The sequence below is a fragment of the Gallinula chloropus genome (genome assembly GCF_964237585.1).
Source record: "Gallinula chloropus genome assembly, chromosome: 17".
In the NCBI taxonomy this organism is placed as follows: Eukaryota; Metazoa; Chordata; class Aves; order Gruiformes; family Rallidae; genus Gallinula; species Gallinula chloropus.
In genome coordinates, this window is record NC_140102.1 from 1,594,557 (window position 1) to 1,619,726 (window position 25,170).

The 25,170-nt window shown below is 61.0% G+C and overlaps 1 protein-coding gene across 1 annotated transcript; it reads right to left on the reverse strand.

Moving 5' to 3' along the window:
* ACACB (acetyl-CoA carboxylase beta) lies at positions 1-24,819 on the reverse strand. Its single transcript, XM_084271827.1, has 53 exons — positions 24,753-24,819; positions 23,971-24,380; positions 21,173-21,305; positions 20,597-20,735; positions 20,326-20,435; positions 20,065-20,146; positions 19,654-19,752; positions 19,247-19,356; positions 18,876-18,986; positions 18,499-18,708; positions 18,154-18,324; positions 17,706-17,867; positions 17,423-17,586; positions 16,827-16,977; positions 16,641-16,744; positions 16,009-16,090; positions 15,372-15,517; positions 15,144-15,294; positions 14,859-14,993; positions 14,253-14,399; positions 13,797-13,985; positions 13,319-13,419; positions 13,155-13,243; positions 12,949-13,073; positions 12,110-12,223; positions 11,916-12,029; positions 11,419-11,508; positions 11,196-11,314; positions 10,826-10,963; positions 10,338-10,437; positions 10,134-10,241; positions 9,911-9,967; positions 9,466-9,507; positions 9,166-9,381; positions 8,903-9,058; positions 8,119-8,322; positions 7,417-7,572; positions 7,127-7,249; positions 6,681-6,950; positions 6,243-6,340; positions 5,953-6,073; positions 5,655-5,765; positions 5,370-5,513; positions 5,165-5,285; positions 4,927-5,023; positions 4,641-4,737; positions 4,270-4,405; positions 3,763-3,940; positions 3,221-3,333; positions 2,507-2,661; positions 2,119-2,289; positions 1,335-1,471; positions 1-1,207 (listed from the first exon to the last, which is right to left on the reverse strand). Exons 2-53 carry the CDS (start codon positions 24,369-24,371, stop codon positions 1,081-1,083), a joined length of 7,125 nt encoding a protein of 2,374 aa, XP_084127953.1. The 5' UTR covers positions 24,372-24,380; positions 24,753-24,819; the 3' UTR covers positions 1-1,080.
* Positions 24,820-25,170: the final 351 nt, after the last annotated feature.

Sequence of the window (25,170 nt, forward strand, 5' to 3'; positions counted from 1 at the left end):
GTCCCTTCCCACCTCCAGCCCCAGGACAGACCCCTCCACAGAGCCTGGTGGGACCCCCCAGCAGAGGAGGTGTCCAACACCTCCACAATCCCTGCACTCCACTTGAACCAGGTGTCCCACCCTCCACCACCATCGTGCCTCCCCCTTCACCAGCCAAAGCCAAACCCATGGTGGTGACAGGACAGAGGAGAAAACTCGTGTTCAAACTGCCCCCACCATGAACCAAGCCAGCTGGAGCCACCCAAGGAGGGGGGTACAGGTCTGAGGAGACCAGAGCTCACCCTGGTCCTGTGCTTCAGCGGAGGAACCGGGTGGCTGGGGCAGGAGCCCCCGTAGCTGTGTCCTCCCTCCTCTCTGTTCTCTGCAGGCTGAAGGCACCTGGAGGAGCTGTGGTGGGAGTGGAAAGAGGAACCATCAGGTCAGCCAAACACTGGTGGGTCCATTGGCATTCCCACTGCAGCAGCACCCAGCACGGCTCAATGACGTCTGGTCTGGGGCACCAGCTCCTCATAGTCACAGCTACTGGTCGCTCCCCACCCAGGGGAAGGATGAGACAAATTGCTCCTCACAGTTCCTGAGTTTATTATAACATAACACCAGTTTGAAACTGGTTCTTAAGCAGGGTTTAGGTTTCTTCGTGCTGGTGCCCAGCCACTCGGAGACCTCCTGCTTCATCCCGCTCCCTGTGGTGCCTGTGCTGTGGGTTTGCACTTCCAGCTCCGCCCGGTCTCACGAGACATGTCCAACACTGGTGCTTGTTTTGAAGACCAAGGCCAGGGCTTGCAACTCCACAGCAATAAAAGACTTCAGATCATTTTTAAAACCAGTTTCTGTACCAGGCTCCAGGCTCAGGGCAAGTTTCTCTTCTGCCAGGCTGCACCTCTGTTGAAGCGCCAGAGGGAACCTTGCATGGATGGAGAGCCCATCTTCATGGCTTAAAATACAAACACCAGCATCCTTTATCTAGGCACATGGGTAAGAGTCCCAGGCTCCAGTTTGGGGGCTGATGGACGGGGTGGGGCGGGGAGGTTTGGCCTCTGAGCAGCAGCGTGTCCCCCTCCAGCCCCACAGGCCGCCAGCTCAGGAGGGGCTGTCGTTATCCACCCGCGAGAGGAGATGGGCGACCTGGGCCTTCTGCGCCCGCGTGATGTGCTGAGCCATCTGGACGATGCAGTCCACGGCCACCTCGGGGTTGGCTTGCACCAAGCTGCAAGGCAGAGGGGAGAGGACAGCTGCCTCAGGGGCGAAGCAGGAACTGCCCTGTCCCCACCAGCCACCGTCCCTGACCCAGGGGACCCCCTGTCCTGGGCAGCCCAGCTCCTGCAGCCGCTCACCTCCGGATGTGCTTGAGCAGGTAGTCCCGCCTCAGGTACTTGATGTTCTCCCGGATGGCCGACTGGGCGCTGTCGTCCTCTTGCATGTGCTTCTCCAGCCACTCCACCACCGCCTGGTTGTTGTCCCAGAGGTAGCCCTGGGGAGGGAAGCTCCGTGGGCTGGGGGTCTTGCTGCCTGCACAGCCTGATTCCTCCCCACATCCTTCTGCTGCATCCTTGGGCTGTGTTCCTCCCGTGACACAAAGGGATTTCTCTTCTCTGTCCTGCACAGTGCAGCACACTCCCCCCTCCCCAACAGCTGCTAGAGGTTCAGTCTAGAAGGAGAACCTGAGGAAAGCTTGGTGGGGTGTGTAAAGTGCAGAAAGCCAGGGCAGAGGAGGTTTCCTTTGCATGGCCTCACTGTGCAGCTCTGCTTGCATGTGGCACTATGTGTGTGTGTGTGTGGTGCTTGCACTTGAGAGCAGCTCAAAGGGAAAGACCCCCAATCTCTCCTCTGCCCTGGGGAGCCCTGTCTGATGGTAGAAAACAAGGAGGCCCATGTTTATTCAGGGGCCACCTCACTACCACTGAGCTCCAGCACCCAACTGAGGTCACCGTGCTGGGGAGCCAGCCCCAGGCTCAGTGCTGCTCAGCCACCCACCCCAGCACAGGCTGCAGAGAGGTAATTCCCACCACGTGTTTCATCCCTCAGGGAGGCACCAAGGAAAGGGCTGAGCAACAGGAGAGCAAAGGGACAGTCCTTGGGTCCCCTGGGTGCAGGGGTGCCTTGGGAAGCCAGGGATACCTTCACAGCTCCCTCGGTCTCCATGAACCAGCGCCGCAGCATGGACTGGATGTGGATGTGGCTCAGCTCGCTGTTCGCCTTCAGGACCTCCACCTTCACCATCTCCTCCAGCAGCAGCCGCCGCAGCCGCCAGTAGAGGAAGGAGCGGGCGTTCTTCCACTCCAGGATGTCCTGCAGAAAGGGGGGCACAGCCCTGGCTCAGCTTTGCCCCAAGAAGAGGGGCTGATGTGGAGCAACTCACCGCTCGCCCCGGCGGGTTTGAAGGCAGCTCTGGAGCAGAGAGCAGCACCCAGGGCAGGAACGGTGCTTTAAGCTGAGCCCAGAGCCCTGGGAAAGGACTCTGCCCCCCACCTTCCCAGCACCAGCCCCCACCGATGCCCTGGCTCACCGTGATGACTCCTTTCTCCTGCATGCGGCCCGGGGTGTCGTGCAGGTCGGCGAAGTGCACGGCCACCTGGTAGTACATGGGCAGCAGGAGCTCCTCCCGGGCCTTGAGCTGCTTCTCCAGCTCCTTGCGCTGTGCCTCGGGCAGCTCCGGGGTCCCTGCGGGGGACACGGTGCTGAGGAGCCCACCCACCACCCCTCTGATGGGGTCCACAGCCCGCTGGGGGTCTGGGCTCCTACATCAGGCACCCCTGCCAGGAAATGGGGTGCCCTGTGTCACACCCCTTTGCTTCAGGATGTCTGTACCCCCCTGCCCCAAGAGAGGCAGGAGGTGGCATTTACAGGGACTTTGTGGGACCGTGTTGTAGCAGGGTGGAGGGGTCTGGGGCCAAGGACCTCCCAGCACAGCCCCACCAGGAGAGCCAGGCCTTAAGGGCAGCTCTGTAACGACCACGTGCCACCTCGTTGGGCGCTGGCTCAGCATGGCCATGGCCACCCTTCATCTCAAAGCGTGGGAGAAGAGTCCAGCACCATTTATGGACCCCTCAAGAGATGTGGGTGTTTTGGAGTACCCCCCCAGCCCCTTGGCAAAGAAGCCATGAGGAATTGCCATGGAGGAACACAGAAGGATTTCCTGATGGTTCCCACCATGGTGTTTGAGGGCTGTGTTTTAACATGCTGATGATGATGCCCCCAAGCCAAAACGCCCTTCCCTTACCCAGCTGCTCTACGAGCTTGGCATAGACAGTGTCAATCCTCCTCATGGTCTTCACCAGATCTTTCTTCCTGAACTTGATCTCCACTGTTCCTCCAGGCTCCAAAATGCCTCCCCTGGAAGGAAACTTTGGTCAAGCAGACAAATAAATTCTGGGACACGAGGCCCAGGGAACACTCTTGTCTGAGAATTAGAGAGAGAAGAAACCTGAAAGTGTTTGGTTTCCAGCCTGGGATTCTTGCCTACCCTCCCACTCCTTCCAGCTTGCTCCAACATGCCTTAATCCAGAGAAAACGCCTCCTGCCCCCCTCAAAACAACCTTCTACTTGCTCCCAGCCTTCACTGGACACAGGAGGACATCCCCAAGGACATACCTGCTGTGCTGCTCTGTGAGAGCCCTGGAACTTTTAGCTGGTGGCTTTGATTAATTCAAGGGTAAAAAATACACATCTCAAGCGAGTGGAGGTGTCTGCCAGTGGGACTGTGACCCCGCAGACCCCAGGCACACAGGCTATGGAGGATGCACGAGTGTTTGGGGTGCTGACCTGCTCTCCTTGTCCGCGTAGAGCTCCACGTACAGGGGGTTGATGGTGGAGTCGATGACCACCCAGGAGCCTCCCCGCAGCTCCGCGTGGGGCGGGATGTAGACCAGGACGGGCTGCTTGAAGTCCCGCAGGCTGTCGACAATGAAGGCGCCGAACTTCAGCATTTGGTCGTACATGTCTGAAAGCCAGAGGGACTCAGTGCCCGGGTGTGCCGACACCCCGGGCCAGGCTGTTGTCCCTTGCCTCCTCCTAGCTTCCCAAAGCCACCTTCTCCACTGGAAAGACCAAGACAAGCACCCCAAAACCCACCCAGCAGGAAGCCACCAAGCCCTGGGAGCTGGGACCTGGTGATGCCCCGTCACCTCCCCAGCCAAACCCCATGTCTCAGAGCGGTGCAGGCAGGATCCTGGCAAGCTGGGTCATGCCAGGACCTGTGGGCTGGCAGGGGTGCCAGTGGCATGGCACACCCCAACACGGGGATCCAGGTGCCCTGAGATGTCCAGGTACCTTTCATGCCGCTGGAGAAGCCTCGCCAGTTGGCAAAGATGATGAGCGGGAGATGCTCCCGGTTGAAGTCCCGAATAGCCTGGGCTGTTTTAAAGGCAGAATCAGGAAACCAGACCTGCCCAGCCTGCTGGAGGATCTGCAAGAGATGGGGAGCAGCAGGGCTGAGACCGGTCAGCATCCCACCGGTGCCTCCTCACACACCGTGCTGGCACGCTGGTGCGAGAGCTGGAAGAACACACACTGGCCAAGCGCTCTTGGTGCCACCGGTCCTTATGGAAAATCAGGAATGCCAAAGAACTATGGGAAGCTCTTCCCCTGCCTCCCCCCTGGCTGCTGCTTGCCCACACTCAGGTCTCCCCCCACACACACACCTTTGCCTCCGAGTCCAGGTTGGCGGGGTCTGCAGGGATCGTCACCTCCACAGTGCGGGTCTCGACGGCGATGACACCCACCGGGAGACCTCCCAGCCTGCAGAGAGACAGGGGGGCCTCAGCCGGGGCTGGTTCCCCTCCACGCTGCACCCCAATCCCACCAGAGAGGTTTTCCCCCCGTCCCCATCCCAAAACCAGTGCCAGGGCTTGAGTGCACTGGACAATGCAACGCAGCCCCCTGGCATTGCTCTCCACCCTGGGGTCCATCCCCTGCCCCCAGCAGCACCTCGCTCTGCCAACCACAACCGTCTGAGCCCACGGCCTCATGATCTCCTGGAAGCTGCCCTGGTCGAAGAAGCCACTCTGCCAGGTCCCCTTGAGAGCTGCAGAGCAGAGGGGAAACCAGTGAGCGCTGAAGGGTCCCTGTGCACCAACCCCTGACAGAAAGCACTGGGATGGGGGGCTGCAGCCACGAGACGCGTGCAGGAGCGTTGCTGCACAGGGTTTGGGCCACTCTTGCTTACTGGGATGGGGCCTTCCTGCCAGCATCCACCTGGGGTCGTAGGGCACTTTGGAAGGGACAAAATCGATCTCTCTTTCGATGGGGTCAGTCACAGCTGTGACAGGCACCGGGCTCAGGTTGTCCTGCAAGGGAGAGCCCCACGGGGCAGGTCACCAGGCAGGTGCAGGGTACCACCCCACGCTGCCATCCCGCAGCACCCTCCTAACCTTGGGCATGTAGGAGAGCCACCTCAGGATGGTGTAGACCCCCTCAAAGTCATCAGGGACGGTGATGTGGGAGACGCCGTTATTGTGCATGATCTGCACCCCTCCCAGCTGGTTGTTGGAGGTGTAAACTTCCCGTCCCAACACCTGGAATCATGAACAGACACACAGATGGTCCCTGCTAACCCAGGAGCTGCTGCTCCTCGCTCTGTTGGTTGTCAGAGCTCTGTGTGGGCACGTTCCCTCTGGTCTGAGGTGCCAGGGGGGACACGTGGCTGGTGGTGGTACCTTATTGAGAGCCGTGACGCCGGTGAGGATGATGTGGGAGTTCTCCACCTGGATGACACGCTGGCCCAGCCTCACCAGGTAGGCGCCGATCCCGATGGCACGGCAAGTGACCTGGACACGTGCACAAGGACACAGGGGGTTACTGGGAAGACTGGGCTGCAGCAGAGTCTGTGAGTGCCAGGAGAATGATGCTCCCTGGCTCCACAGGAGTTACACCTAGGAGTTATTCCTCCCAAGGGTGATGTTAAAGCAAGGAGAGAGGGGAGGAGTGTAGCAGGGGAAGGGGTCACAGCTGTACCATGCTGATGGTCACTATTTCATCATAAGCACGAGAGGACTCCCCAGCGATGGTACCAGCAGCTCGCAGGTTTTCCACCCCAAATCCGTTGTCCTTGCCAATGATGTCCAGGAGGACATACCTGTGGATAAAGCAGAGCCACGGTGGGGTGGGCAGGATGGAGGGAAGTGCTCACTTGTGCGGTGTGTCTGGCAGGATGCTGAGCCAGGATGCGGGAGCTGGATCCTGGGGGGGGGTGTAAGCCTGGGTTTGGGGTGGCTCTGTGCACCCCATGGGACAGCAGGGCTCACCTGGACTCACCCCCTTCCTCCACGTGCTCACAGTGCACCGAGTTCATGGCGCTGATCCTTGTGTAGTCCTGGGGAGTCAGGTACAGGTACTTGAACCCCTGAAATCAAAGAGGAGGCGGATGAATTACGGAGCCACCTGTGCACATGCCCATGTGGGACATCGCCCCTCTCCAAACCCACCCTGAGCATCCACAGCAGCTCCAGGATGAGGACCAGAGGGACCAGCCATGCCAGCACAGGCACCTTTATCTCCACCCCACTGGGGAAAGCAGAAGGAACCATCCCTGTGGTGCTGGGGGCAGCTGTGGGCTCCCCCCCAACCAGCACCGATCCCACACATTCATCTCCCACTTCCAGATTTATCTCACTCCTTCCTTCCCCAAATCAGTCCCCTGTGGTTTGTTGTTGCAGGAGGAGAGGAGGGAGGTGCCCACACACCTTGTAGGGGTCTGCAGGGTCCACCCAGGCCACCTGGAACATGTGCTTTATCTCATCAGCGAAGCCGATGCGGGCCCCGCTGTTGGCAGCGATGTAGATGCGGGGGATGCCCTCAGCCCGCGCCAGCTCTGAGGCCCTCAGGAAGACCAGGTCCTCCTCAGGCCCAAAGGAGCCAATCTTGTGTGTGATGTCATTGCAGATGAGGATGATGTCACGCCCCTTCGGATACTCGGGGGTCTTCAGCTTCATTTTGAAAGCAACCATCCCCACCTGCCCCAAAACAGGGATGGAGCCTGAGCTGCAGGCGGCATCAACCGACAGACAAAGTGCTTGAGTGAGGAGCATCTCCTGGGCGTTAGGCACAGCTGGACCAGGGCAGCTGGACCAGATCAGCCATTCCCTGCAGTGCTTCCCCTCACCCCATTCCCAAATCGCCCCCCCGCTACCTCGTTCCCTCCAGGGACCCTGTTCATCTGCACGAGGTGCCCCTGCGAGTCCAGCACCAGCTCAGTGTACGTCAGGACATCCTTAGGGTACAGATCCGAGGAGCCCCACAGCTTGAAGAGAGCCTGCAGAGAGAGACACGGTGAGCAGCAGGAGCTGAAAGCATGGCCACACTCCTTTTGATGCCCCCCAGGATCCCGCTGGTCTTCTTGGCTTGGGACACACTGCTGGCTCATGGGGAAGAAAAGCAAAGGCAATAGTTTGGAGCCTCTTTGTGCTCTGCTGGACTCACCTGCCTGATCATCTCGGGGAAGTCGTACACGTAGGTGGTGCCCAAGGACTGTGCCTGGAACCGCTTGGCCTGCAGCAGGTCCTTGGTGACGTAGGGGGTGTTGATCAGCATCCCGTGCTGCGGGCCTTGCTTGTCCCCGTAGGACTGGAACATGATCTGGAGAGAAGGGCAGAGGGTCAGCTGCCTGCCCTCCCTGGCTGCCTGCCCCCTCCCTGGCTGCCTGCCCCCTCCCTGGCTGCAGCTGCAACCTGGAGGTGCCAGAGCCTGCGGGGCAGAGCAGAGCTTTGCCTGGCCAAGATGCTCGTGCCTGGGGCTCTACTCAAGTGAACCCCATGATTTTCCACCCCGTTCTTTGGCGTTGAGAGGACAGAGCACAAAGCTGCTGTGCTGCAAGTACTGGTAAGACCCTAACACTGACCTCGCCTCTGAGTCCAAACTCTGCCTGACTACAGACCAGCAGCACCCCTGGGACTCAGCGTGATGTTGGAGCATCACCCCGAGGGTCCCAACTGGATGCAGCAATGGGGGGGGGAGTTGAACTGGGACGGCCCTGGGAATGCTGCCACACAGTCCTGGGAGCTCTGGGATGGATCAGCATCGCAGGGGCATGAGGATTTTTGTGGAAACCAGCTCAAAGCTGCTCCAGAGCTGCTCGAGCAGTCGTGGTTCCCCCGCTCGCCACCGCTGCCTGCGGTTACTCACGCTGCCGGTGCTGGGGTCCCGCACTTCCTTGTAGAGGCTGATGTCCAGGTAGTAGCCGGACTCGGTGATGAGGAAGAGGCGGATGGGGATGGCGGTGCTGGTGGGCGTCAGGCGGATGTTGATCTTCACCTCGGCCTGCAGGACCCGCAGCTTCCAGAGGCGGCTGCCGTAGCGCATCACCATGGACCGCACCGACTCCTCGATCTGGGCACGGGACAGCACGCGGCTGGGTCCGTGGCTCTGGGGACACCGCTGTCCCCAAAGCCAAGGCTGGAGCAGCCCTGGTGCATCTCCACCCCAAACAGCCATTTCAGATTTGCTTTGGGCAACCCCTTCTCCCCATCCACTCCTCCATCCCCAGGGAGTGGCGCTGCCATCCAGACTCTCCACCAGGAAGAGGGAAGATGGTGCTGTGCATCCTCCCGAATGGACACAGCCCCGCTCCTTCAGACCACAGGGAAGAGCTGCCACCCACCCTCGTGCCCTCCAGTGAACCCCCTGGTCGGCCAAAAGGTCACAGCAAAGGGTGAAACCTCAGCACTTCCCCAGCAATCAGCCCACAGCGAAGGTCTGGCACAGAAATTAAGCTGCAGGAGGCCCTGGGGCTGCCGAATCCATCCCCCAGCTGGGGTTTGGGTGGGCACTGGATGGGACTGGGTCAGAAAGCTGGCATGGGGGGTGCCAGTACCGAGCATGGGGCAGTACCAAGCACAGGTACAACACATCCTCCACCCCCAGATCAGCACCACACCGACAGCAGGAAGCAGGACACCGAGAAACCCACCTTGGAAGGGTCCATGACCACGGTGGGGACGAAGTTGAGGAAGATGTGGTTGCAGTCGGTGCGGACGGTGGTGTTGTTGAAGGCCACCTCCAGCTCATCCATCGCTTCCAGGAGCAGCCGCTCGCCCTCGTTCTGCAGATACTCAAAGGAAGCCTCCTGTGGGGTGCACGGGGCGGCTCAGGGGTGGCCAGCGCAACCCTGGCACCCCAAATACCCACGCAGCTGGGGGGTGTGTGTGGGGGGAGCTGCCAGCACCGCCTTGCCTTGGTGATGAGGTCGGAGTGGCGCACGATGGCGCGGATGAAGAAGCGGTAGTCGGTGGCCTCGGCGCCCGCCTGCACCTTGGCAGCCCCCAGGTAGAGATGCATCTTGTGGTTGGCGCAGGGAATGGCCGTCAGGTCGAAGTTGCGCATGCGGCTCAGCTCCAGCTGGAAGGCCAGTGCTGGCTCCAGGTGCCGGTAGATCCGGTCCTCAGCAAACTGGTGGGGTGCAGGGTGGGGGGCGGTGAGCAGGCAGCCGACCAGCCCGCATCAGCCAGCCCCTCCTTTTACTGCAGCTCTTACCTCGTCCCTCGCTCGGAAGGTGAAGAACTTGGGGAATTCCCTCTGGAGCAAAGGGGGAGAGAGAGCTCACAGTGAGTAATCCTGGCACATGGAGGGTTTTCCTGCTTTTCCGTGAATTTGCTAGAAAGGAAAAGGCTTGCAGGGTTCCCCCTCCCCAAAAGGAAAGGAGCTGGGAGTGACACACAGCTTTTAAAGGCATCTTAAAGCTGTGGAGTGGTCACACAGGAGCCAAAAGCTATGGAGTGGTCACACAGGACCCCTGCTTTAGTGGAGACTTTAGCCTAACACAGATGAATCACTCCTTGAATCCCTCATTAATTAACTCCCAGCACGCAGTAGGTGCATCCCCCCCACGCAATGCTGTGCCTATAAGGTACTTCTAGATGTTTCCAGGGGTTTGGGGAGGTGGAAGCACGATGTGAGACCTGGTGGAGGCTGCACTCACTTGCTGGGCAATGAGAAACGTGATTCTTCGGAGACCACAGTCAACCAGGATGTTTCTCTGTGGGGAAACAGAAGGTTCCACCAGTCGTGAGAGATTTGAGTCTCCACTGAGGGAGTGCAGGGTTTTGGGGAGCACTGCACAGCGGGGATGAGGCAGCTCCTTGGGATATGGTGCCCTGGCTTGCAGGGTCTGCAATGAGGTGGGGTCCAGCCCCAGAACAGACCTTGGACTGGGCAAAGGCTCTGAAGATGGGCACCAGCATCTCATCCTCTGCGTGCTCAGCCCAGCGCAGCGCGATGTTGAGGATGTGGATCGGCTCTTCACGGATGTTCTGGCAACAAAACTCCCCAGTCAAACCTGACCAGCAGTCCCACTGCCACCCCAGCACCACCCAGCGTGGGGACAGCAGCAGCAGCAGCACACCCACCTTGGCATCCTCCTCCTCGTAGACGGTGGCGCGTGCCTCGCTGAAGAGCGCGCTCTCCGAAGGTGGGTCGGTGAAGCACGAGATCACTTCATCAAAGTTCCTGCCCAAACAGTGGGGATGGGGAGACAGGTCAGCCCCTCATGCCCACCCCCTGGCCGATGGTGCCATGGTCCCAGGACATGGGTACCAGCATGGTGGCCTGGGGACATGTGCCAGCTTGGCTGGGCAAAGCCACAGTTCAGGAAACGCAGCTCTGAGCTGCGTTTAAGGACAGAGATGTTTAATCTGTGCCAGACAAGCTCCCACCAGGCTCCACGTGTCCCCAGATGACATGTCCTGTCCCCACCGTGTAACTGAGACCACCCCTGGCCCGAGCACTGCCTAACCACCACCAGCTTTGGCTCTTCCACCTGCTTTTGCTCTCTAATGACTGCAGCAGCACCCAAAAAGCACCCATGTGAGCAGCCAGGCACATCCCTGCATCCCACCTCGTGAAGTCCTCGAATCTGTCGAAGGCCACCATAGCTCCCATCCGCTGGCTCAGGGGAGAAAAGCCACTGTCCATGAAGAGCTCGGTGCTGTGCCGGGCCAGGTCAGGGTTGGAGATGCTGATGGGGACAGACATCCTGCACGGGGGAGCAAGGCAGCCACATCAGCAGTGGGTGGAGGCATGGCTGCTGGGGCCCACACGGGACCCTCACCTGGAGAGGCCTCATCCTGCTCTGCTGGCAAAGGCAGCAGGCAGCAGGCAGCTCCCTCTGAGGGTCCCTGTGCTTTGCAGGGAGATTACAAACCCAACAGCTTTGCCAAAAGGACCGTGTCCAGGGGAGCAGGGCAGGCGTGTGGGGACCCCCGTACCGGTTTGGGTGGGAGGAGGGCAGCATGAACTGGAACTCCACCAGGCAGGTGCCATCCGAGAGCTGCCGGTGCTGCAGGCTGTTCAGCTCGTAGGCGATGTACCCGCGGCGCACGTACACCTGGGAGGGGGAGCAGGAGGCAGCACCTCATCCCTGCTCCCACCTCACACGTCCATCCCACCCCTCGGGGCTCACGTGCCCCCCGCTGCCCCCCCAGCCCTCACCTCCAGCGCCGCCATGCGCACCACCTGGTTGGTGTGGTAGAAGAAGACAGGAAGCACGTCGAAGATGGTGGTTTCTGAGAGGATCAGTTTCTGGGGGGAGAAAGGAAACTTTAGGGCAAGGATGAAACGGGACCCCCTTGTCCCATCGCAGGATGGCAGAGGCATGTTCCAGAGGGGTTCCTCAATGTGGGGCCATGCAGGACTGGTCACTGGGGTGCCATGGGACACCAGCACACCATGGGACACCCAGTTCCACCATGGGACACCCCCAGATCCAGATGTGGAGCCAGATGCCAGTGCCAGGAGCGGCAGAAGGGGACTGGCAGCACCAGGGTGCAACCCCTGCTCTGCTCCACCCTGGCAGTGCAGCAAGGCTTTTACTGCTCCTGCGACTGTTTTTGAGACTAAGCCACCTGCAGCCAGACCTCCCCACCACAGCCAGACCTCCCCACCACAGCCCCCCCAGTTCCCCTGTGGAAAAAGGGGCGATTCCCAACCTTGAGGTTTTCAGGGCAGTACTCGTGTCCGTACATGTCGATAGCGGAGAGGAAGATGGACTCCACCTGGTTGTGCCGCAGCTCGTAGGAGGGCAGGTGAGAAGCAATGAGCACCTGCAAGGGGAGAGGCAGCTGGAAGCGTGGGGACAGGGTGGGGACAGGGTGGGCACAGGGATGGGGTGGCTGTTGCTGACCTGCCGGGCTCTCAGCGCCACTTTGGAGTGCTCGGTCTTGCTGAGCTGTGTCAGCTCGTGCAGGATGGCTGTCAGCTCGTCTGTCAGCGTGGGGTCACGGCCACACAACTGGTCCTGCAACACACACACTGCCCTGGCTCAGCTCGAGCCCCCTCACAGATCCTTGGAGGGACCTCTGGAGATCCCCCAGTCCCACCCCCCCAGAGCAGGGTCCCCTCCAGCAGGCTGCACAGGACAGCACCCAGCATCACAGGGTTGGAATGTCTCCAGAGATGGAGGGAGAGTCCCCAGCCTCTCTGGGCAGCCTGGCCCAGGGCTCTGACACCCTCCTAGCAAAGAAGTTCCTTCTCAGAGTCAGGGGGAACTTCTAGTTTGTGCCCACAGCCCCTTGCCCTGTCCCTGGGCACCCTGAACACAGACTGACCCCTCCTCCTGAGCCCACCCCCCACAGGTTTCTCAGCACTGAGAAGATTCCCCTCAGTCTTCTCTTCTCCAGGCTGACCAGCCCCGAGTCCCTCAGCCTCTCTGCATAGAGAGATGTTCTGGTCCCCTCAGCATCTCCACAGCCCTTTGTAGCTTTGTCCCACGTCCCCATGTCCCCTGCATTGAGCAACAGGGATGAGACCCAGGAGAAATGCCCTGCTCTGAACCAAGTGCAGCAACGTGATGAGGTGGGGACAGGTGCTCAAACACAAAGCCCAAACCCTGGGGTGTGCTGAGCAGAGGAGCAGTTCCTCAGGGATGGGAAAGCAGGGCTGTGATGGCCCTGCAGCCACACAGAGAGCTCTTTGGCTCCAGGGCTGTTCCCCACAGTGTCTCAGGGTGCAGGTGGGACTCACGATTAGCATGGTCACCAGCAGGTTCTTCTTGGCCACCTGGGCGTGGGAGAAGATGCTCTCCAGCACGGGGGTCATGTCGGGTTTGCACTTCTCCCGCAGGCTGATCACACACTTGTCGTAGTGAGCTGTGGGGCAGAGCATGCTGAGCCCCACTGACCCCCCCAAGACCCCTCCCAACCCCTCTGAGAGCCCCCCAAAGCCCTCACCATGCTGGAACTGCGTCTCCACTTGCAGGTAGCGTCGCAGCAGGTCCAGCACCACTGCCTTCATGTAGCCCCGGATGCCGCTGCGGTACCTGGGGAGCCGAGAGCCCAGCGTGCTGCGAGGCAGTGGGGAAGGGACTCGGGGGGTGGGGGGATCCTGGGCTCACCTCTGCACCAGCTGCACCACGCTCTGTGTGTTCATGAAGAAGACCTCCCTCTCGGCCTTCCTCTGCAGTGTGGCTGCATGGGTGTCCAGCACGTTGGCGATCTGCAGGGATGGGACATGGCTTGGGGTCAGCACAGCTGCAGGGCTGCCAGCTCCCCCCCCAGCCCCATACAGAAGGGGGGAAAGAAGAAAGGAGAAGGAGGAAAGAAGAAAGAAGGAGGAGGGAAGAAAGGGAAAGGGAAAGGGAAAGGGAAAGGGAAAGGGAAAGGGAAAGGGAAAGGGAAAGGGAAAGGGAAAGGGAAAGGGAAAGGGAAAGGGAAAGGGAAAGGGAAAGGGAAAGGGAAAGGGAAAGGGAAAGGGAAAGGGAAAGGGAAAGGGAAAGGGAAAGGGAAAGGGAAAGGGAAAGGGAAAGGGAAAGGGAAAGGGAAAGGGAAAGGGAAAGGGAAGGCCGAGCTGCGGGGTGCAGCCCTGCCCCTCACCTGCTGGCTGGGGAAGCGGCAGAGCACGGAGGTGATGTTGCTGGCGTACTGCGCCATCACCTTCCGTATGGACTTCTCCACGGACAGCGGGATCCTTCCCGAGATGCTCGTCATGATCTCCTGCAGCTCCAGGAGCGGCAGGGAGGGGTCCCTCAGGGTCTTCATCAGTTGTGCCACCCACTCCTTCACCTGCCAGGAGCAGAAGCTGGCACTGCCTGTATCCCCTGGTGCTCCTTGCACCCCCTGGCACTCCCTGCATTGCCATCATGGCAAAAACGAGGCAGGAGGGCAGGACCAGAGAGGGGGAGGGTGCCCCATCCCTGGGGGTGTTCAGTGCCAGGGTGGATGGGGCCCTGGGCAACCTTGTGTAGCTCCAGGCCTGGAGGTTGGTGACCCAACCCAGATCAGTCTGTGATTCTATGACCCCCCTGGTCCACCTCTGCCCCCAGCACCCACCTTGGTGCTGAAGTAGGGCTCAGGCAGGCAGTAACCATTCATGACATTGGTGAGATTGTCCAGCACGTTGCGGAGCACCTGGTGCTGCTTCTCTCCAGTGATGGGAAGGGTCTGGTGTGCCGGGAGCCCCCCTGTGAACAGCTGTGCCTGGAGAGAGCGGAGGGAGGTGGGCTGGCCAAGGTCCTTACTGAGATGGGATGTGGCCCCCACCAAGAGCCCTGACAGCCCCAGAGAATCTGGCACAGCCCCTCCAGTGCCCACTTTGGTTCGGCACAGAGGAAGGACGTTCAGCTTCATGTCTCTGTCAGTGCCCTGACATGACAGCGCAGAGAAACTGGAGATATAGAGAAGGTGCTATGAACAACACTAAGGATTTTCTTGTGAGCTTCTGCCCACTGAGCAAGCGTGCATGGGATGCTCACCCCAAGTGACACCGCAGCGCACGGAGCAGCTGCTGGAGCCCCAGAACAACCGGGCGGAAGATATGGCATGGTCACACAAGTGCCACCCCGTGCCAGCACGGGACACGTGCCTGTGGGTGCCCCAGCAGTGGGAGCTCCTCCGCTTCTCCCCCCAGCAAACATCCCCAGCCCCCAGCAGACTCACAGGCTTCACTTTGGTGGGATCATCCAGCTCGAGCCGGGCTATGACGCAGCCCGCCTCCAGCAGCGCGCCCGGCCGCTTGACGTAGTGCAGCCTCCCCGCCTCCTCCACCGCCAGCGTCATGATGATCTTCATCACCTGGTTGAGGATGGGCCAAACAGTCACTGAATGAGCAGCTCCCACGCGCTGCAGCACCTCAGGCACCACGGCAGCGCCGGTGGGGTTGGTCCTAGCCACGTGCCCGTGCCGTGGGAGTGGGGTTTCTCAGGGCTCCCCTGTAAAACTCACCTCAATCTCTGCGAAGACGCTGCCCTCGGCTACGTGGCCACCGTCATCCACCGTGTACTGCAGCAGCTTCCCCGCGGAGGGTGAGCGCAGCACCGTGGGGTCCTTCTCCTTCTCGAAATCACACGTCTTGTTGCCGATGGTGATCCGGTACCTGGAGGAGAGGGAAAGGTCTCACTGACCAGCCGCTGGCCGGCAATGGGGGGTTAGTGGGGGCCCATGAGAAGGCACCTGTCAATCTCCTCCTTCATGTAGGTGGTGTAGCTGTTGCCGTGGTAGGAGAGCAGCAGCCCGCCGTCGTTCAGCCGGTGCACATCTATCTCTATGTGAGTGCGGTTCATGATGATGACGTACGTCGTCAGGGACTGGCGGGCAACCTGCAGGCAGCAGAACCCTCAGTGTGACCCCCCCACAACTCCTGCTGTGACCTTCCTGGGGGCTGGTGGGAAGGGTTGGGGGGTGAAGAGTATCTCCCACAGGAGTGGCGTGCTGTCACGGGACGCGGCTGTGCTGGGGATGGGGACAGACAAGAGGCAGCAACCTCAGGCCACCCCAAAGAGCCGGTCCAACTCACAGCCCAGAGCTGGTTTAACTCATGGCTCACCTGAGCAGGGAGTTTTTCACATGAAGTTCAACTAATTGGGTTTAAAAGCCAAAAAAAAAAAAGGAGGTCCTTGATAAAACTTGGACCAACAGGATGTATGAAAACATCTGTCTCATTAAAGTGAGGTTAACGACCTCGTTTGTGTGTTACATGTTTCTGAAGGACATCCTTGCCTTCCTTGAGCCTTTCTCCTTTGGGATGGGAGTGTGTGTCCCTGTCCCTGGGAGAAGCGCTGGTTCGGGAGGACCATGGCCCAGCCCTCACCTGGAGAACGTACTTCACGCCCTCGTAGATGAGCTCCACGTCGACGATGTTGAGCAAGGAGGCTGCTGGCAGCACCTGTCCCCTGGAACACAAGGGCCGGGTCAGGCAGCACAAGCGCCGCTGGGCTGGCACGCCGGCACGGAGCCAAGTGTGCGAGGTGTCAGCAGCGCTGCTGGAGCTCCCAGCTGGCTGCAGGAGGGGACAAGGATCTGCTTTAAAGGACCCCCGTGTAACAATGCACCCAGAGGCAGCCAGGCACTGGCACAACCCACCCAGATAAGGGTGAGGGGAGAGCGCCGGGCGTCCTCCAAGGCTGGAGGAATAACCTTGATGTTCAGGTGTGGAAACAAAAGCCAGCTGTGCTCAGCCAAGCTGCTGCCCTTCCAAAGTGTGAAAGGTTTTCCCCTCTCCAGATAAAGCAACAGCCAGAGCTGTGGCACGGCAGATACCCGCTCCCCAGCTCTCACAGTGCTTCTGCCTCCAGATTTGCAATGGGAAGGGGCCCAGGGAGTGAGAGACAGATCTCCATGCCCATAGGAGATGCACAGGCTGCTGGGGGTTCAGGACACGCTCCCTGCACCCACCATGCCCACGGCACAGCCGAGCCCCCAAGGGGCAGCCCCTGCTCACACCTCTCCAGCGAGTGCAGGAAGTCGGTCATGCAGGTTCTGAAGGCAGCATCAGCGACGTTCAGGGCACCACAGATGACACCCAGCATCGTGTCCGGCTTCTCAGCCTGGGGAGGGGGGGAAATGTTTGGCTCTTACACCAGAAGGGGAGCAGAGACAGCCCCCCCAGGGCAGCTGGTCCCACCCAACCTGCACTTTCTCAGCGATCAGATGGTCCAGCCAGCCTGTGTCAATCTCGTTGTTCTGGAAGCTCTCTGTCTCCAGCAGCTTTATCAGATACTCCACTGTGGTCCGGAAATCCCCACGGATAGACAGCTCCTTCAGGGCCACCACCATGTTCCTTTGAGGGAGCAAAACCCACCGTGAACGACTGACGAGGCAGCACTCAGCTTTCAGCTGAGGGAATCCGGGATCTGCAGGGACCGGGGTGAGGAGCTCTGGGTGCCCTGGGTGCCCTCAGGGCTGGATGAAACAGCCCCACGGTCAGTATTAACTGAGTAAAGCACTGAAAATGCCAAGGCAGGTGCCTGACGTGTTCCTTGGCTGCAGAACGAGCGCTGATGTCAGTGGCTCTAAGCCTGGGCTTAGCAGGTCCCTGCAATGATCCTGCTGATGAACCGGGGCTGTGGCACCACTCCAGCCTGAAAACTTTGTCCAGCTGTCCTCTGCAGCAAAAACAAGCCCTGCTCCAGACCTCTCAGGTAAAAGCCCCTTTTCCCAGCCTGGACATGGATTGTGAGTCTTCCCAAGGACACCCACCCTCCACCCTGTCCTGCCACACTCACGAGATGGCCTCTTCCCGGTTCTCTCCCCAGGAGAAGCAGTGCCCGAACTGGGAATCTGCAAACTCATGCAGCCCCCCGGTCGCCGCCACGCTGAAGTACCCCCAGACGTTCTTGCTGCTGCGGAAGTTCAGCTCCTGCACCGTCCCCGAGCTGGGCTTGAAGCCCTGAGCAAAGACAGAGCAGAAGACATGGAGAAACCAAGCTTGAGACTCATGTGGTGGGACAGGGGAGGGCAAAGCCTGGTATCCCTTGGCGTGAGAGCCCATCCCACCCGCTGGCTCACCTCCTCGGGGTTCTCACTGGTGATCCTGGCGGCGATGACGTGGCCCCTGGGCACAGGGGGGTTGGTGGGGCTGTGGAAGCAGATGGGTGTATCGCCCCAGGGGCTCTCCCCGTACAGCACCCGGATGTCTTTTATCCTGTGCAAGGGGACGCCCATCGCGATCTGCATTAGAAGCAGGGGGGGTTTAGCTGCCAGAAGAGGACTTTAGGGTCAGAGCTACAGCCTGGAGACATCGACAGATGATCTGAAGAGTGAGGGGAAGAGGCACCACGCCGCAGGCCTCAGCTCCCAGCGAGGAGCCGGGGATGAAGGAGGGATGCTGCATTGCTTCCACTGGCACCCTACACCCTGGGAGATGAGAGCCCTTCCCTCTGCCAGGCTCCAGCCCAGCACCTCTCCCTAAACGACACCAGGGCTTCATCAAAGCCGCGTGTGAGCGCTCAGGTACCTGGAGCTGGGCAGCAGGGAGGTTCACGTCCGCGATCATCTCCGTGCACGGGTGCTCCACCTGCAGCCGCGGGTTCAGCTCGAGGAAGTGGAAGCTCCCGTCCTCGCCGTAGAGGTACTCGACGGTGCCCGTGCTCACGTAACCCACCATCTGCGCCAGGCGGACCGCGCACTGCGGGGAACGGCGGCAGCGTCACTGCGCAGGCCCAGGGAGACCAGCAAGGCTAGGGGGGGGCTCCCCGCTCAGCTCAGGGGTCCCTCCCTTCCTTATGGAGTCTCAGATAAACCCCCAATCAATACACCCAGGCCAGGTTCTCACAAACCCCCTAAGAACGGGGTCACCCACCTGCTCCATCACCTCGATGACGGAGGGCGCTGCGATGGTGGTGGGCGCCTCCTCGATGATCTTCTGGTGCCGGCGCTGGATGGAGCAGTCGCGGCCGAAGAGGGAGATGGCGTTGCCGTACTCGTCGGCCAGCACCTGCACCTCCAGGTGCCGCGCGTGCTGCGCCAGCTTCATCAGGAAGATGGGGGACCCGGGAGCCTCTGCCTGGACCTGCAGCAGGGGAGAGGGTTGTACTCTGGCATCATCCCCCAAAAAACTCATCCCAGCACAGAGGCAGGTCCCCTGCTGAGCCCAGGAGGGAAGCGTGAGAGACCCAGGGTGGGAGCAGGACCCAGGGTGGGATGGGGACAGGGATGGGGGCTCCGGGCACCGCTCACCTGCCGGAAACTGGCACCAAATTCCTCCGCTGCCTCCACTTTTCGGATGCCTTTGCCCCCGCCGCCTTCTGCTGCCTTGATCATCAGCGGGTAGCCGATTGTCTTGGCCACCTGAGAGGGGACAAGGACTGAAATGACCCAAGTGCTCTGGATCCCAACCCATCGCCCCAACAGTCCACCCTACCCCAGTAACGTGCACCCCCCGAGCAGGATTGCCCTGAGCTGTGTCGATGCAGGGGGACAAACGGCTGCTGCAACAGCCCTGCCATCACTGTGGTGTGCTGGGAGGCCAAAAGGGCCGGGCCATGCAGGCTCCGAGGAGGAATAATGGTGGGCAAGGGAGAACCAGTTGCCCCTGGGTGCAGTTTTACCTCCAGGCCTTCCTCCACATCCTTCACGCAGCCCTGTGCGTATGTCTCAAGGGGGATACTGATCATCTGCTGATTCTTCTGGTCCTCCTCAGACCACTGGGCCACCAGACCTGCAGGCATGGGCAGGGCTATGGTCACTGCCAGGGTGGCATGGCATCCTGGCTGTGCCTGGGGACCCCACGTTGGCACACACCATTTTCCCTGTTTCTATGCCCCCCATCTCCAAACCCCCCCAACCTGAACCAGCAGCCGCTCAGCTGCTGCGGGGTCCCAATGCCTGCAGCCCCTCTGCAGCAAGCCGGGCTGAGGACCCCAACCCTGGTGCTTGCTTTAGGGGAGAAGGAAAGGCAGGGAGGAGGGAAGTGGGGTGCAGGGTCGGTTCGCAGGGCTGGGGAGGAGAGGCTTACCGCTCCCGCTCCACGGCAGTGTGGGGATCTGGACTGTCTGAGCCACGATGGTGGAGGCGACTTTGTCACCCAGCGCCCACATGGCATCGCTGGGGGGACCTTCAGACAGGGAGGGAAGGGGGGAGCTGAGCCAGCCCTGCCCCATCACATGGGTGCTGCAGAGAGCTGCTCCCCACTGAGCCAGCACCACCAGCCCTTCTGCAGAGTGGGGGCACAGGAAGCCCCCTGCAAACCCACTGCCTGGTTTGGGATGGAGCTTGACTCTTCTCCAGGGGAAGCCCAAGCTGTCCCCTAGCTGGGCAGCCCACGGGGTCTGCTCCCACCCAGCGTCCCTCCGTGAATGCTGCGACAGCGTGAGCATGACAGGGGAAACCCAGGAAACGGGGGAGTCCTGGGGGCAGCCAGACTTACCCAGGAAAGCTATCCCATTTTTCTGCAGCAGCTCTGGCAGCTTGGGGTTTTCTGAGGCATGTCCCCAGCCAGCCCACACCGCCTGCCATGAGAGAAGCAGCAGCACGAGCCGTTACCTCCCCATGCTGCCCTTCTCCCATCACCCACAGCATCCTGACTGGCTTCTCCACACGGGAGGGACATCACCCCATTTCTGTGGGACACTCTTTCCCCATCTGCGTTCCTTGGCAAAGAGGTGGGAGGCCCCTGTGGGCCTGCTACCTGCACTGGGATCCGTTTGGAAATGTCCACGATGAGCTCCACGTTGGCGTAGTTGTTGTTGTTGGCCCCCCCAGGGACGGGCACGTAGTGATCTGCCATCTTGATGTACTCTGAAAGACGGCACGGGGGAAACGTCTTACTCCTGGACACACAGGAGGGACGTGTGTGACCCCTGTGCTGTGCAGACACCCCCCCTCCTGCCCCCCTGTCAGTGCAGGGAGGAGGAAGGGGCTGCCCCTGCCCAGCACTCCCCTCGCTGGGATGCTTTTACCTGCGTTGGCCTTGAGGTCTTCAGGGGTGACCATGACCACGAAGCGAATGGCGCGCTCATTGCGGAACATCTCGTAGGCCCAGCGGCGGATGGAGCGCATGCACTTCACCGCCGCGATGCCGTTGTTGGCGATCAGGACCTGGGGTAGAGGGGGGACAGGGGCATCAGGCTGAAGCCTCTCCTTGCTGCTGGGGCATGGGGTTGAGGGACAGCAGCGTGGAGGGGAGGGCTGGGTGTGCTGAGTGAAGCAGGGGGGGCGGAGAGAGCTGGTTGTACGTGCCGGCAGCGCAGGAGGCTCCTCAGCAGCAGCCTTGATGCCTGAGGCTAATGAAGGACGGGACTTTGGCCTTCATTTGTGCCTGCCAGCAGCCACCAGGCAAGGGCAGTGCCGGGAGGGTTTCCCTCTCCCAGCTTGCTATGGCAGGGAACGCTGGGTGACACGCTGCCCGGGGCTGCCATCAGCCTGAGGCAGATGGGCACTGGAGCCTTCAGCATCACCTGAGGACGCTGCCATGGAGAGCCATGACCCACTGCCCAGGGCAAAGGCAGGGGCGTGCGGGGTGAGGGGGTAGAGACCTTCTCAATGACGCGGTTGCCCCCGAAGCGGGTGATGAACTCCGCCGGCGAGGCGACGGTGAAGTCCCGCTGCAGGTCCATCTTCCTGTGCTCGCGGCCCCTCTTGGCCAGGTGCAGCCCGGACATGCTGGGCCTGCAGCAGGACACGGCAGCGCTCAGCGAGCCCGCAGGAAGGTGAGCACACCCTCCTCTGGCGCGGCTGCCGGCTGAGGATCCCCCCCAGGGACGTCAGCTCTGCCCGCAGCAGGGACCAGCCTTTGCCCCTGCCTCAGTTTCTCCCAAGGAAAGCAGTAAAGCCCTTGGCCCTGTGGACACACGCAGGGATCATCAGCATTCACCTCCCTGTCACCCACCCAGACCGCTCCGGGGGCATTTAACAGCCACTGCAACCCTGCGGAGCTGAACTGGCTTTGGCTGAGTTACAAGGGGCAAGTGATTCGGGGGGGACAGAGTGTGTTTTGCAATTAACACACCCCCTTCCCCAGCAGCCACAGGGCCACGCTGATTCCAGCACTGCAAGGAGTAGACTTGCAGCCACAGGGACGGACTGAGACCCTGCTGCACCAGACAAGCATCCTGGGGTATCAGTGTCAGGGAGCAGAGAGCTGCCCAGGCTGGGTGGAAGCATCCCTGTGTCTGGTGGCACGGCCAGACCTGCTTCTGCACTGCTAACAGCTGCCAGCCCACTGCAGCTGGAAATGCACCACAACTCCACTCTGAGGCATGAGGAATGGGGACACTCTCATGGGGCTGAAAGGCAGCCCCAGCACAGACCCACTCCCACTCCTAACACCGTGACACGCAGCCAAGGTGCACTGCAGAGCCCCTGCAGCTCCCAGCTCACCCTGTCTCAGAGCAGCATCAGTCCCCCCACACCCCCCAAGGGCACCCAGAGCAGCCCAGCTGCGCGCAGGGGGGTGGCAGGAGAAACAGTGGGTGCATGGGATGACACAGAGCATCCCTTCCTTGGGGTCCTACCGGGCTTGCTGCCTCCAAACCCAATGGCCAGACTCACCCTTACCATGCTTTCCCACCGAAGGCATTTCCGTGCCCTCCGGAGCCTGTTCCTGGTTTCAGAGCCCATTGCACGTCCCCAAAGTGGGCAAGTCGGAGCAGGCTGCAGCAGTGGCCAGACAGACAGACCAGCCCCCAGCACAGCTCCAGCCCCAGCAGCTATAAGGCAGCCTCGCGCCTCCCACCTCCTGGCACGGGTGCAGCGGGTGCCAAAGGGTCTGGCAGCACCCACAGCCCATCGTGGGCAGGCTGGGTCCTCCCCAGCAGCCAGGACCGTGCCTTCCCACAGCTCTGCCCAGAGCTTTAAGCTACTTTATGTTTTAATTAGCAGGTTCACATCCCCCCCTCATGGCTCAGCCAGGTTTTGAGCAGTTGTTTGACATTCCACGGGTGAGCTATGAAACAGCAGAGGAAGGAGGACCAGTGTCCCCCACCTTTCCCCCAGAAAGAGCTGATTTCACACAAGAAGCACTTGGCACGCTGGTTATAAGGGGAAATGTGCTGAACCCCCCTGGGAGGCTGGGATATGTCCCAATCTCTCCACACACACAGGGAGTAGCTGGAGCAGCGCATCACTCAGCGCTGGGTTTATCACACATCCCCTGGCTCTGGCTCTGCCTGCTTCCCTCTCACCTCCCCAGATCCCTCCACAGAGCCTGTCCCAGCACACCCATCCCAGCCTGCAAACAGCAATGGCCACATCCACAACCCAACCCAAGGAAATCCCTCCTGTGCTCACACACGGATGAGCAGCACCGATAACCCACCAGCAGTGCGGTGTGTGAAACCACCCCAAACCCCGGCTAGGCAAGAAGGCACCGTGGGGCTGTCAAGTGTCATACACATCCCTGCAGCCAAAGGGCTGTTATTTTTAACTGGGAGCACTGGAGTCGGGAGGAGCCGGGCAGCAGCGCTTTGTTTCCAGTTATTTATAGCAGCCGTCAGCTGCTCTCGCAGGGGAAGCCGCCCAGCACAAGTGGCCAGGCAGCAGTGAGCTGCCCCACAGCCCTGCTGACACCAGGTTAAAGTCACAGTGAAGCTCCCCATGGAGCAAAGCTCATCTGCTTTTATTGACTCCACGCAAAACCAGCTACTTTTCCACCTTCAGTCACTTATCTGCAATAGTTGCGTGGGCAGGGGAAGGGCAGGAGGGGCGAGGGAGCACCCTGCGTAACCCCATCCTCTTGGGATGCTGTGCAATACCAGGGGTGTGTTAGCATCCCCCCCAGTGTGGAAGCAGTGAGCCTGTGAGCGGGTCCTTGGGGGCACAGGGCAACCTTTGTGTGTGCAAGTGGAAGTGCAAATGGATGTGCAAGTGTGTGTGCAAGCACATAGCCCCCGTCAGAAGGCTTGGCTCAGCTCACGGCACCCCAGGAAACACCCCCAGCAATGCCCACACACAGAACGTGTCCCTGACAGGACAGCAAGCACAGGGCAAACACCAGATGCTCCCAACCACTGCAACCAGATCTTGTCTTGCCGCACAAGAAAACCCCCACGCCCATGCCCACCGTGGCCAGTGCATCATCCCGGCCTTTTCCAGCCCCAGGAGGTGGTGCAGGGATGGAGAGATGCAGCAAAATGAGCAGGAAAGCCATGGAAAAACAGGAGCAATGGGGTTTTTTCATGCTGCACCAAGCGAACAGGGGCAGGACGGGGGGGCATTGAGAAGTACCCACACCCACACCCCAAGTTTAGCAACAGGGTCCCCAAGAAACGCACCCACCCGCCCCCCAAACGGGGTATTTCTGCCCTACCGCCGCTCCCGACCCCTCATGCCGTACCTCATGCCAGCGGTGGGCTCCAGCGGGGCAGCCGCAACGGGGGGCTCGGTGCCGGGCCCCCCCGCCGTGGCCAGGCTGCTGCGGCGGCTGCCCACCCTGAAGGCCGTGGCCACCAGCTCATCGTCAGAGGAGTTGTCCTCAAAGGAGCCCAGCACGAACTTGGCCAGGGCCGGCCGGCGGAGAGCAGCAGGGTTGTACACCGCGATCTGCTCCTGCTCCCCGGCCCGGGGCGGGTTGGGGTCCGGGGGTCTTGGCTGGGCCAGGGGTTTGGCTGTGGTGGGAGCTGCCGGCTGCTCTGCCGGGCTCCGTGGCGGCTTCTCCTCATCCCCGGGCTGAGGGTTGGACATCTTGGCACAGATGAGCAGCAGGAGCAGCAGCAGGAGTACAGCAGCCAGCAGCATTCACTGGCCCTGGGGACACATGTGGAGACGCTGTCAGCGAGGACCCATTGCCTGGGGACACAGCCACAGCCCCCCAAACACGGCAACCTCTTCCCCCTTGCACCTCCCCACCCAGGCTCAGCCAGGCTGTCTTTACTCCCCAGAACAGGAGCTGTGCTGCCAGGGGGTATGGTGGGAGCACAGGGTGGGGGGGCACAGCTTTGCTCCACCTTCACACAGCCCTAAGGGGGTGACATGAGCCCCCACCTCCCCAGCAGCAGACGGGCGCAAGGGGAGCTCATCCCACCAAGCCCCCCACATCCCCACAGGCAGTAAAACCTGGTTTCCCCCACAGCCCCGCTCCCCCCAGCCCCTTCTTCCTGCTGGGTGGGGGTCACTCACCATCAGTGCTGAGCCTCACCCGTGTCCCCTCACCCCCACCAAAGGGGACAAGCACCGGCCCTGCCTGCCCACACCCCAGCTCCCAGCCACGCTGGTCTCCAGCGGTGTCTCAGGCCACGCCAGGCCCGAGGCCGGCACAGAGCTGTGGCGTGGGGGGAGCGCAGGCCCGTCCCCCCCTCCCCGTTGCTCAGGGTCACGCTGGTGCACGTGACGGTAACGTCAAGCAGAAAGACTCCCCTGCCAACGCGCCTGGAAAACTTCTGCTGGAGACACAGGGGGTGGAAAGCCAGGAGGGAAGGCTGGGCCTGTCCAGGGACACCCGATCCTTGGGGGACAAAGGTGTCCTGGCCCCGCGCCCGGGCATGGGAGGGGGGGGAAGGAAGGGGAAGGTCTTGCGGCTTCACCTCCCTGAGGGGAG